Source organism: Oncorhynchus masou, chromosome 7 (assembly GCF_036934945.1).
Source record: "Oncorhynchus masou masou isolate Uvic2021 chromosome 7, UVic_Omas_1.1, whole genome shotgun sequence".
Taxonomy (NCBI): domain Eukaryota; kingdom Metazoa; phylum Chordata; class Actinopteri; order Salmoniformes; family Salmonidae; genus Oncorhynchus; species Oncorhynchus masou.
The window spans coordinates 17,422,719-17,435,133 of record NC_088218.1 but is presented as its reverse complement, the minus strand read 5'-3'; the positions used below and the strand labels follow the sequence as shown (position 1 = coordinate 17,435,133).

The following is a 12,415-nucleotide window of genomic DNA, read 5'->3' as shown; positions in this document are numbered from 1 at the left end:
CCTCTATGTAGAGTGTAATGGATGCAGTGCTACACAGTGTAATGTAGTGGTATGTACAGTGTATGTACCTCTATGTAGAGTGTACTGGATGCAGTGCTACACAGTGTAATGTAGTAGTATGTACAGTGTATGTAACTCTATGTAGAGTGTACTGGATGCAGTGCTACACAGTGTAATGTAGTAGTATGTACAGTGTATGTACCTCTATGTAGAGTGTACTGGATGCAGTGCTACATAGTGTAGTGTAGTAGTATGTACAGTGTATGTACCTCTATGTAGAGTGTACTGTATGCAGTGCTACACAGTGTAGTGTAGTAGTATGTACAGTGTGTGTACCTCTATGTAGAGTGTACTGGATGCAGTGCTACACAGTGTAGTGTAGTAGTATGTACAGTGTATGTACCTCTATGTAGAGTGTACTGGATGCAGTGCTACACAGTGTATGTACCTCTATGTAGAGTGTACTGGATGCGGTGCTACACAGTGTAGTGTAGTAGTATGTACAGTGTATGTACCTCTATGTAGAGTGTACTGGATGCAGTGCTACACAGTGTAATGTAGTAGTATGTACAGTGTATGTACCTCTATGTAGAGTGTACTGGATGCAGTGCTACACAGTGTAATGTAGTAGTATGTACAGTGTATGTACCTCTATGTAGAGTGTACTGGATGCGGTGCTACACAGTGTAGTGTAGTAGTATGTACAGTGTAATGTACCTCTATGTAGAGTGTACTGGATGCAGTGCTACACAGTGTAATGTAGTAGTATGTACCGTGTATGTACCTCTATGTAGATGAAGTGCTTGCTCCTGGCGATAGTCTGGAGGTAGGCGTTGTGGATGGATTCCTCATGATACTTAATACCTGCTGACCAGTCAGCTGCTGACCGCAACACCTGGACAGGACAACACACGTTAGTGTGTCAGCAGTGTGTGAGTGTGTGTGTGTGTGTGTGTGTGTGTGTGTGTGTGTGTGTGTGTGTGTGTGTGTGTGTGTGTGTGTGTGTGTGTGTGTGTGTGTGTGTGTGTGTGCCTTACCTGTACTCTAGTGGGAACACAGTCGGGCACCTGGTACCTCAGCTCGCTGGCACTGCTGTGAGACTTGGGCAGGAGGTACGGGTAGGAGAGAGAATGATACTTAGGCTTCATTATCTACAGAGAGAAAGAGAGAATAGACAGACGTGGAAAAGCGGCTCTCAGTTCAACGAGGCACTTGAGGTACGGTAACGGGTGTGTGCTGTGTCTGACTTTACAGAAGTTCCAGCGCTGTATGAAGTGTCTGGCCACGTCCCTGGCAGCTTTCCCATGGACCACAGAGGAGATGTCATGCCACGGCATCCTGGGAGTGGTGTACCTGTCAATGAAGTCTGGAGAGAGAGGGAGGGAGGGAGCGAGGAACAGAGAGAGAGGAGGGAGGGAGGGAGGGAGGGAGGGAGGGAGGGAGAAGGACAGAGAGAGAGAGAGAGAAGGGGGAGAGAGAGAGAGAGAGAGAGAGAGAGGGAGGGAGGGAGGGACAGAGAGGGAGGGAGGGAGGGAGGGAGGGAGGGAGGGAGGGAGGGAGGGAGGGAGGGAGGGAGGGAGGGAGGGAGGGAGGGAGGGAGGGGGAGGGAGGGAGGGAGGGAGGGGGAGAGAAGGACAGAGAGAGAGAGAAGGACAGAGAGAGAGAGAGAGAGAAGGACAGAGAGAGAGAGAGAGAGAAGGGGGGGAGAGAGAGAGAGAGAGAAGGGGAGAGAGAGAGAGAGAAGGATGGAGAGGGAGAGAGAGAAGGAGGGAGAGAGAGAAGGAGAGACACATCAACAGTTGATCTCATAAATGAGGTGTTATTACCATTTTTCAACTACAGCCAAAGAATGTAGTGTGTGCGCTAGGGTGTGTGAGTGTGTGTGTGTGTGTTTGTGTGTGGTAGGGAGGGGTTGTGTGTGTGTGTAACTGTTCTGATCCCCCTTAAATTCTCTCTCTCTCGTGTGTGTGTGTCCTACCATCGAAGGGTTTCTCCAGCTGTATCCAGTCCTTGTAGACAAAGTTGCAGTAGTCTTTTCCATGCCAAAACCTGGTGTTACCCCTCAGCTCTCCTACACCTGTCTGGAGGCTCTGCACTGAACCACTGCCTACACACACACACACACACACACACACACACACACAGTGGTTGAACATAACAGAGAAAGAAAGAGAGAGGGGTCAGATCAGTGACACACATATACACAGCCCTTTCACACACACACACACACACACACACACACACACACACACACACACACACACACACACACACACACACACACACACACACACACACACACACACACACACACACACACACACACGTACCAGCGCTGTCCAAGGAGCTGATGCTGTCTGCATGCTGTAGAGTGTGTTTGTGGAGGTGTTTGACCAGGGAGAAGTGCATCCTCCTGGTTCGACCAATCCCCTTCAGCCGCGGAAGCTCCACCCCTGGGTTGCCAGGCAGTGATTGGTTGCCTCCGTTGCTATTGGCAGCACCATCAGTAGAGGACACTCCCCTACTGGAGGGATGGTGGGCAGAGCTCTGAGACTGAAGGTGAGGATAAAGGAAAGGGTCATTTATTTTTGTGGTTTTATGCTCAAAAGGTTTTTGCTATTCAAAGTTTGTGTGTGTTTTTGTGTGTGTGTTTGCGTGTGTGTGTGTCTGACCTGCTCCATCTCCAGGGCAACAGAGCGTGTCACACTCCCCACATCTGTCAGGCGATGCTCTCGGTCGTCCCAGCGACCATACGCCAGGTCGATCCCGCCAACAAAGGCCACCGATTGGTCGATGATGATGATCTTCTCGTGATGCGCCCACAGGTAGACAGACGACGACACATGGTCCGGGTGGCGCATCACCTGAAGGAAAAACACACACATTTAATACACACACAGACACATTCACACATTCACACACAGACACACTCCTACCTTGATGTTGGGGTGCAGGTGCATTAGTGTTCTCTTGCTGTATTCACTGTTGATGCCCAGAGCTAGCTCCACCTCCTTATACAGCATCACAAAGATATGAACCCCCTGTTGCTGTTGAGAGAGAGTGAGAGAGCGAGAGAGAGAGTGAGAGCGAGAGACAGAGAGAGAGAGAGAGAGAGAGAGAGAGAGACGGTGTATGGACCAATTCCAACGTTCCTATTATATTAGCTAACGTGATATTTCAGTATCAGTGGGTAGAAATGTCATCTGGAAAACCAATTCTGAACTCACCGCTTTGCGCTTGAGGATGCAGTCCAGTCTCCATTTGTTTCCCTCCACAACTGGCCTCTTCAGGAAGATCTCTGGACTCAACCTACACACACACAAATACACACACACACACACAGACACAAACACACACACACACACCAAAACCTATTAGTGAAATGTGGTAAGCTCTTCAACCAGTTTGATGAGCAAACTACTTTGCATTGTACAGTGTCTGTCTTGCTCCAGGGATGAGTATTTAGCCAAAATATTTGAAAAGAAGTCAACGTACATCACATATGCTTCAGTTGACCTCATGTTACTCCCCCCTACTAGGGTAGTGAGAGGTGAGCCAGGTCCTGTAAGGTTACAGATACTCCTTAGGACCCTCTGCCAACAGGCAGCGGTGGGAAAAGTACTACATTGTCATACTTGAGTAAAGGTAAAGATATCTTCATAGAAAGTTACTCCAGTAAAAGGGAAAGTCACCCAGTAAAATACTACTTGAGTGAAAGTCTGAAAGGATTTGGTTTTAAATATACTTAAGTATCAAAAGTAAATATAATTGCTAAAATATACTTAAGTATTAAAATAAATAATTTCAACTTCCTTATATTAAACAAACCAGATGGCACAATATTCATATTTCTTTAAATTGACGGATAGCCAGGGGCTCCAACACTCAGACATCATTTACAAAAGAAGCATCTGTGTTTAGTGAGTCCGCCAGATCAGAGGCAGTAGTGATGACCAGGGATGTTCTCTGTTTAGTGAGTCCGCCAGATCAGAGGCAGTAGTGATGACCAGGGATGTTCTCTGTTTAGTGAGTCCTCCAGATCAGAGGCAGTAGGGATGACCAGGGATGTTCTCTGTTTAGTGAGTCCTCCAGATCAGAGGCAGTAGGGATGACCAGGGATGTTCTCTGTTTAGTGAGTCCACCAGATCAGAGGCAGTAGGGATGACCAGGGATGTTCTCTGTTTAGTGAGTCCTCCAGATCAGAGGCAGTAGGGATGATCAGGGATGTTCTCTGTTTAGTGAGTCCACCAGATCAGAGGCAGTAGGGATGACCAGGGATGTTCTCTGTTTAGTGAGTCCTCCAGATCAGAGGCAGTAGGGATGACCAGGGATGTTCTCTGTTTAGTGAGTCCTCCAGATCAGAGGCAGTAGGGATGACCAGGGATGTTCTCTGTTTAGTGAGTCTGCCAGATCAGAGGCAGTAGGGATGACCAGGGATGTTCTCTGTTTAGTCAGTCCTCCAGATCAGAGGCAGTAGGGATGACCAGGGGTGTTCTCTGTTTAGTGAGTCCTCCAGATCAGAGGCAGTAGGGATGACCAGGGATGTTCTCTGTTTAGTGAGTCTGCCAGATCAGAGGCAGTAGGGATGACCAGGGATGTTCTCTGTTTAGTCAGTCCTCCAGATCAGAGGCAGTAGGGATAACCAGAGATGTTCTCTGTTTAGTGAGTCCTCCAGATCAGAGGCAGTAGGGATGACCAGGGATGTTCTCTGTTTAGTGAGTCCGCCAGATCAGAGGCAGTTGGGATGACCAGGGATGTTCTCTTGATAAATGTGTGAATTGGACAATTTTCCTGCCAAAATGTAACGAGTACTTTTGGGTGTCAGGGAAAATGTATGAAGTAAAAAGTACATTATTTTTATTAGGAATGCAGTGATGTAAAAGTAAAATTTGCCAAAAACATAAATAGTAAAGTCAAGTACAAATACACAAAAAAACGACTAGTATTTTTAATTAAGTACTTTACACCACTGCCAGCAGGTGTACAGGTAGCATTATATTACACTACCACACATTTATACAATCTCACTTATCAGGAGTCGACAGTAAGAATACTGTACAGGTTTTCGATCTGGGACTGGTAAACTATACCACATATATAGACTGCATTTACAGTCTGCTTGGGTGATGACATGTAGCTGTGTTATGTTGTGGTGAGTATTCACACTCTAACTGCTGATGGCAATGTCCATTTCCCTACACACACACACACACACACACACACACAGGCATGTACACATACACACATACACACATAAACACACAGGCATGTACACATACACACACACACACACACATAAACACACAGACATGTACACATACACACACACACATAAACACACAGGCATGTACACATACACACACACACACATAAACACACAGGCATGTACACATACACACAAACACACATACACGTAAACACACAGGCATGTACACATACACACACACACACATACACGTAAACACATAGGCATGTACACATACACACATACACGTAAACGTAAACACATAGGCATGTACACATACACACATACACGTAAACACACAGGCATGTACACATACACACAAACACACATACACGTAAACACATAGGCATGTACACATACACACACACACATACACGTAAACACATAGGCATGTACACATACACACAAACACACATACACGTAAACACATAGGCATGTACACATACACACAAACACACATACACGTAAACACATAGGCATGTTCACGTACACACACACACATACACGTAAACACATAGGCATGTACACATACACACACATACACGTAAACACACAGGCATGTACACATACACACACACACACACACACATACACGTAAACACATAGGCATGTACACATACACTCAAACACACATACACGTAAACACACAGGCATGTACACATACACACACACACACACACATACACGTAAACACATAGGCATGTACACATACACTCAAACACACATACACGTAAACACACAGGCATGTACACATACACACACACACATACACGTAAACACATAGGCATGTACACATACACTCAAACACACATACACGTAAACACATAGGCATGTACACATACACACACATACACGTAAACACACAGGCATGTACACATACACACACACACACACACATACACGTAAACACATAGGCATGTACACATACACTCAAACACACATACACGTAAACACACAGGCATGCACGTACCACCAGTCAGTGATGAAGATCTCCTCTTTAGCTTCTTCCAGAGCATCAGCTACATCCTCCATGTAGGTCTTCCCATTCACATACCTACACGCACGCACACACACACGCATGCACGCACGCACGCACGCACGCACACACACACGCTCACACACACACGCACACACACGCATGTACGCACGCACGCAAGCACACACACACGCACACACACACACGCACACACACACACTCAGTGGTTGACACCTCCTAGTTCCTCATTGATCATAACGGAGTATTTTAGATGCAGATGCCAGTTGACAGTTCCAGTCAAACAAACCCACGTGATGTTGGCTACAGAAGCACATTCTCCACAGACAGACGGGCATAGAGAGAAGCTCACAGACACACACACTTAACATGGACTAAACTTACATCTAACTACTAAACTTAACATGGACTAAACTTACATCTAACTACTAAACTTAACATGGACTAAACTTACATCTAACTACTGAACTTAACATTGACTAAACTTATATCTAACTACTAAACTTAACATAGACTAAAGTTAGATTGTATTTTCCCAGTTTCCATAGTTACCATTTGGCAGGGATGTTCTGCTCCTCCTGGGCGAAGGAACCAAATCGATGGTCTCGTAGAAACGCCCTCCCGTGTTTACGGACAAAGTCTTCTATCGCCTGGCCCCACCACCGAGCATGTCTGTAGCTGTTCAACTTCAGTACAAGGCACCTACATAGACACACACACACATACACACACACAGACACACACACAAACACACACACACACACATACACACACACAGTTAACTCCTTAATCTCCTGGCCCCACCTCCTAGCATGTCTGTACACACACCACACCTGGAGAGGCTGTCGATGCGTACTCCGTATTTGGTCTCTGTGTCTTTGGAGTCCATTTTGACGCTGAACTCTTTGTCCAACAGGAGAACAAAGGAAATGGCTCCTGAGTCTGGCTTCATGTAGAAGAGGAACGAATCCTTCATCACCAACCAGCTACACACACACACAGGGAGAGATACATCAGTGTGTGTGCATGCATGTGTGTGCGTGCATTGTGTTTGTGCGTGTGTGAACTAACCGTTTAGACCAGCGGTAGCAGACTTCACTGTGACCACAGCAGTTCAAGCCTGGGATACGATGACCTCCGGAACGCTTGTGTATCATCCCCTCCCTGAAACATGTTTAAATGATGAATACACAAAATAAAACAAATCTATTTTCAGCTATTCCAATAACAATGGGCATGATGGCGCAGTCATAAAGACAGGATCTGTTCATGAATCTGTTGTTCCTCACAGTCCTTTAGGTCCCAGGTCATGGATGAAGGACATCTGGCTGACGTCTATAAACTCCATCTGAGGAGAGAGAGGAACCGTATTAATGGGTATTAGATAAAGAGAGAAGTAGTAGTTGTTCCAGCTCCGGTCGCCTATAGTCTAGTCTAGTTTAGTAGTAGAGGGGATATGTCATCAACCCTCAACCCTCAAAGTTCCGTAATGGGGCCAAAATGGCAGCCATCTTGTTCAGGGAGAAATTCAAAACCAGTCTAATTGCAATGAATGGCAGTAGAGGCCTAATCCTGGTTTCACTTATGCAGGAAAATAAAAGTAAGGCATGTGGTGTATCAGAAATTGTGTAATGGAATTATTGTCAACCTAGAATATTGTCATATCATTTTAAATACAGTTTGACAGGTTTTATACACATTTTCTGTATAAATAGCCTCTAAATATATGTAAACAGACCGTACATGTCTCAGAATTTTTGGAAAGCTGAAAGTGCCATTATATGATACAATATCAGAAGTCCTATCATCAACTGATTTCAGACAGTGTGTGGCTGTGGATTGAAATCTATCCTCTAAAAGGGTCTGGCTGGTTAACACACATCCAGTCCAGATAAATTCTTCAAATTCTGTATTTTACACAATATCTTATCACAACACTGGAAAACCATGGTTGACCAACTCCCTGACCATCATAAGAAGGTTCATGTCCATTCTAGTATTGAGTGAGTAGTACTCACAGTGTGGTAGTATTTCCTGTACATGGCCATCCTTAGCAGCTTGTTCAGATAATCTTCCAGCTGTTTCTGTACAGGGAACATAATAAATGCAGTATTACTACAGTAGATGTACTGTACAGTGTTTATATGAAGTATATACTGTATTCTTCTATAAAGTTAATACGACAAGCACACTCAAACACACCTACCCTTCTGCTGTAGACCTGTTCGTCTTGTGCCAACTCATCTCCGCCACGGGGTAGCTCCGGCATATGTCTGGCTTCACTCTTCTTCATTGTCCTCCTCCTCGTTGTGTGGCTGTGTGAGAGAGAGAGAGAGAGAGAGAGAGAGAGAGAGAGAGAGAGAGAGAGAGAGAGAGAGAGAGAGAGAAAGAGAGAGAGAGAGAGAAAGAGGAGAGAGAGAGAGAGAGAGAGAGAGAGAGAGAGAGAGAGAAAGAGGAGAGAGAGAGAGGAGAGAGAGAAAGAGGAGCGAGAGAGAGAGAGAGAGAGAGAGAGAGAGAGAGAAAGAGGAGAGAGAGAGAAAGAGAGAGAGAGAGAGAGACAGAGAGAGAGAGAGAGAGGAGAGAGAGAGAAAGAGGAGAGAGAGAGAGAGAGAGAGAGAGACAGAGAGAAAGAGGAGAGAGAGAGAAAGAGGAGGGAGAGAGAGAAAGCGGAGAGAGAGAGAAAGAGGAGAGAAAGAGGAGAGAGAGAGAGAGACAGAGAGAGAGAGAGAAAGAGGAGAGAGGTAAGGAGTGGTAAAGACTGGTAAAGCAGTAGAAGGTAGGGTCACTCACTGGTATTGGGGAGAAATAAAATGTACATATCAACTGTACCGTGAAAAAATATTTCTATGATCAAAATTTGTAGTATCTCATTTAGTATTTGATCACTTTACAATTTGATTTGTGTGTGCGTGTATACGTACGGTGCCTTGCAAAAGTATTCATCCCCTTGGTGTTTTTCCTGTACACATTTCTATTTGGATTTCATGTAATGAACACACACAAAATAATCAAAATCGGTGAAGTGAAATTTAAAAAATGACTTGTTTCAAAAAAAGTATAAAAAGGCACAAAAATGTATTCACACCCTTCGCTATGAAACCCCTAAATAAGATCAGGTGCCTTCAGATGTCACATAATTAGTTAAATAAAGTCCACCTGTGTGCAATCTAAGTGTCACATGATCCCAGTATATATACACCTGTTCTGAAAGGCCCCAGAGTCTTCAACACCACTAAGCAAGGGGTAACACCAAGCAAGCAGTACTGTGAAGACCAAGGAGCTCTCCAAACAAGGAGCTCTCCAAACAGGTCAGGGAGAAAGTTGTGGAGAAATACAGATCGGTGTTGAGTTATAAAAAAATATCCGAAACTTTGAACATCCCACAGAGCACCATTACATCCATTATTATAAAAATCTAAAGAATATGGCACCATAACAAACCTGACAAGAGATGGCCACCCACCAAAACTCCAGGCAAGGAGGGCATAAATCAGAGAGGCAACAAAGAGACCAAAGATAACCCTGCAGGAGCTGCAAAGCTCCACAGCGGAGATTGGAGTATCTGTCCATAGGACCACTTTAAGCCATACACTCCACAGAGCTGGGCTTTACGGAAGAGTGACCAGAAAAAAGCCATTGCTTAAAGAGAAAAATAAGCAAACACGCTTGGTTTTTACCACAAGGCATGTGGGAGACTCCCCAAACATATGGAAGAAGGGTGATGAGACTAAACTTGAGCTTTTTGGCTTTTAAGGAAAATGCTATGTCTGACGCAAACCCAACACCTCTTATCACCCCGAGAACACATCCCCACAGTGAAACATGGTGGTGGCAGCATCATGCTGTGGGGATGTTTTTCATCGGCAGGGACTGGGAAACTGGTCAGAATTGAAGGGATGATGGATGGGGCTAAATACAGGGAAATTCTTGAGGGAAACCTTTCAGTCTTCCAGAGATTTGAGACTGGGACATAGGTTCACCTTCCAGCAGGACAATGACCCTAAGTATACTGCTAAAGCAACACTCGAGTCGTTTAAGAGGAAACATTTAAATGTCTTGGAATGGCCTAGTCAAAGTCCAGACCTCAATCCATTTGAGAATCTGTGGTACGACTTAAAGATTGCTGTACACCAGCGGAACCCATCCAACTTGAAGGAGCTGGAGCAGTTTTGCCTTGAAGAATGGGCAAAAATCCCAGTGGCTAGATATGCCAAGCTTATAGAGACATATGCCAAGAGACTTGCAGCAGTAATTGCTGAAAAAGGTGGCTCTACAAAGTATTGACTTCGGGGGAGGTGAATAGTTACGCACGCTCAAGTTTTCTGTTTTTTTGTCTTATTTCTTGTTTGTCTCACAAGAAAAATATTTGGCATCTTCAAAGTGATAGGCATGTTGTGTAAATCAAATGATACAACCCCCCCCCCAAAAAAATCTATTTTACTTCCAGGTTGTAAGGCAACAAAATAGGAAAAATGCCAAGAGGGGTGAATACTTTCACAAGCCACTGTATATGTGTGTGTGAGTGTACCTGCGGGAGGGTAGCGGCACCCTCATGAACATCTTGTATCGGACCAGTTCTCTGTGGAGGTCCATGAAGTGTTTCTCCTTTCTCTTGACCACCCAGCTGAACTCTCCATGTCTCAGTTCAATCTTAAACACTGCAGGCTGACTCTACACAGACAGAGATCAAGTGTGAATGTGTGCGTGTGTGTGTGTGTGTGTGCGTGTGTGTGAGCGTGCATGTGTGTGTGGGTACCTTGTTGACACTCCTCTGTGCTGTGATGTTGAACCTGTCCTGGGCTGTGTTGAACCTCTCCACCTCCAGTATCTTAGCAGTGATGGGGACAGTAGGGAGATAGACCCTGGCTTCAGACTCCTTAAAACCCACGGTGTGATACACAGCACTGAACCCTATACGACTGTCCCCTGGAGAGGTAGAGAAAAAGCCAATTGGATACATCTCTCATCATATCATTCATATCAAGAGCTCTCACACATACACACACACACACACACATACACACACCTATGGTGGTAGGGTCATTGTCAGTCTCCTCTCCATCTCCCATGTCCAACTCTCTGGTGTCCAAACTCTCAACTACGTCCGACATCTTCCTGCTGATGCCGAGGCCGTCTGTGATGTCACAGGGTTCCACAGCAATGTCAGAGGGGTCAGAGGTCGTCAGTTGAAGGCTGCTGGTGGTGGGGGGGTCTTTATCCAGCATGCCTAGCTCTCAGCCCTCAGAACAGGGCACACCTGGATGAGGAGAGGAGGAGAAGAGAGGAGAACTTGAACTGTTGAATAGTCATAACGTTGTCTGCTTTGTAGAGCAGTTGTTTCTGTCCAAGAGTAAGAGACAGCTGTATGTTGCGCTGCATGTATTATCACTTTCTACTGCAGTGCAGATCATCCCTGCAGCAGTGTGTGTGGGTGTGTGGGTGGGTGGGTGTGTGGGTGAGTGTGTGGGTGGGTGTGTGGGTGAGTGTGTGGGTGGGTGTGTGTATGTACGTGCTTGCCTGTGTGTGAACTTAAATTTGAGCGAGAAACAAACATACCTGACATCCTTCCCCTCAAATTCAAGACTCCCACACACACACACATCCCAGAATAGAACCAATGGTTGTCCACTAACAGTAGAGGGCCATTGGATAGAGATGCTGCTACCTCATTGGCTGACGCTGGCCCTGCAGAGAGCTACAGGAAGTCAATGGAAGCTGTCTTCCAAAATAGTAGAGTATAGAACAGTGTGTGTGTATAATGGGTAGGACTGGACCAGTACTATAATTAATGTCTTACTGGAGACTATAATGCCAGTCATTAAAGCTCTGCTTGTACTCTACAGTAAGACTCTCAGCACACAGAGTAGACTACGTATCACTGCCAGAGAAATAGTCATCTTAACAGGCACTGGGCATTTCCAAACACACCACATTAAAGACAGAAACCAAGTGTGTGTGTCTTTAGTGCAACGCCAAGCCAGACAGACAGACAGGCGGGGCTCCATGGCAACAAGAGGGATGTGATGTCATTTCTGGTCAGAAGCCTAGAAAGTTCTCTAAGGAAAGTCAAGGCCGGCGTGCGCACACACTCACACACACACATTTGACTGTAAAACTCTGTTGGCTCTTTGTGTGTGGTAGCATGTTGAGTCTTGTTTTGTGTGTGTTACGCTGTC

The 12,415-nt window shown here is 45.4% G+C and overlaps 1 protein-coding gene across 7 annotated transcripts in view; it reads right to left on the bottom strand.

The window, feature by feature from the left end:
• LOC135543401 (phospholipase D1-like) overlaps positions 1-12,415 on the bottom strand; it is a 31,924-nt gene that overhangs the window by 9,635 nt on the left and 9,874 nt on the right. For all 7 annotated transcript variants that reach the window (XR_010456214.1, XM_064970621.1, XM_064970619.1 and 4 more), the window contains 18 exons: positions 11,266-11,496; positions 10,996-11,165; positions 10,768-10,910; positions 8,446-8,554; positions 8,258-8,323; positions 7,529-7,587; positions 7,311-7,403; positions 7,073-7,225; positions 6,792-6,941; positions 6,216-6,299; positions 3,228-3,309; positions 2,937-3,047; positions 2,673-2,864; positions 2,331-2,553; positions 1,979-2,107; positions 1,248-1,366; positions 1,038-1,151; positions 785-895 (listed from right to left, as the gene is read on the bottom strand). Coding sequence is in view for 6 of the 7 variants with exons in the window: in XM_064970621.1 (XP_064826693.1) it covers positions 785-895; positions 1,038-1,151; positions 1,248-1,366; positions 1,979-2,107; positions 2,331-2,553; positions 2,673-2,864; positions 2,937-3,047; positions 3,228-3,309; positions 6,216-6,299; positions 6,792-6,941; positions 7,073-7,225; positions 7,311-7,403; positions 7,529-7,587; positions 8,258-8,323; positions 8,446-8,554; positions 10,768-10,910; positions 10,996-11,165; positions 11,266-11,464 (2,307 nt within the window). In the remaining variant the exon portion in view is untranslated. The remainder of the gene's footprint in view (positions 1-784; positions 896-1,037; positions 1,152-1,247; positions 1,367-1,978; positions 2,108-2,330; positions 2,554-2,672; positions 2,865-2,936; positions 3,048-3,227; positions 3,310-6,215; positions 6,300-6,791; positions 6,942-7,072; positions 7,226-7,310; positions 7,404-7,528; positions 7,588-8,257; positions 8,324-8,445; positions 8,555-10,767; positions 10,911-10,995; positions 11,166-11,265; positions 11,497-12,415) is intronic.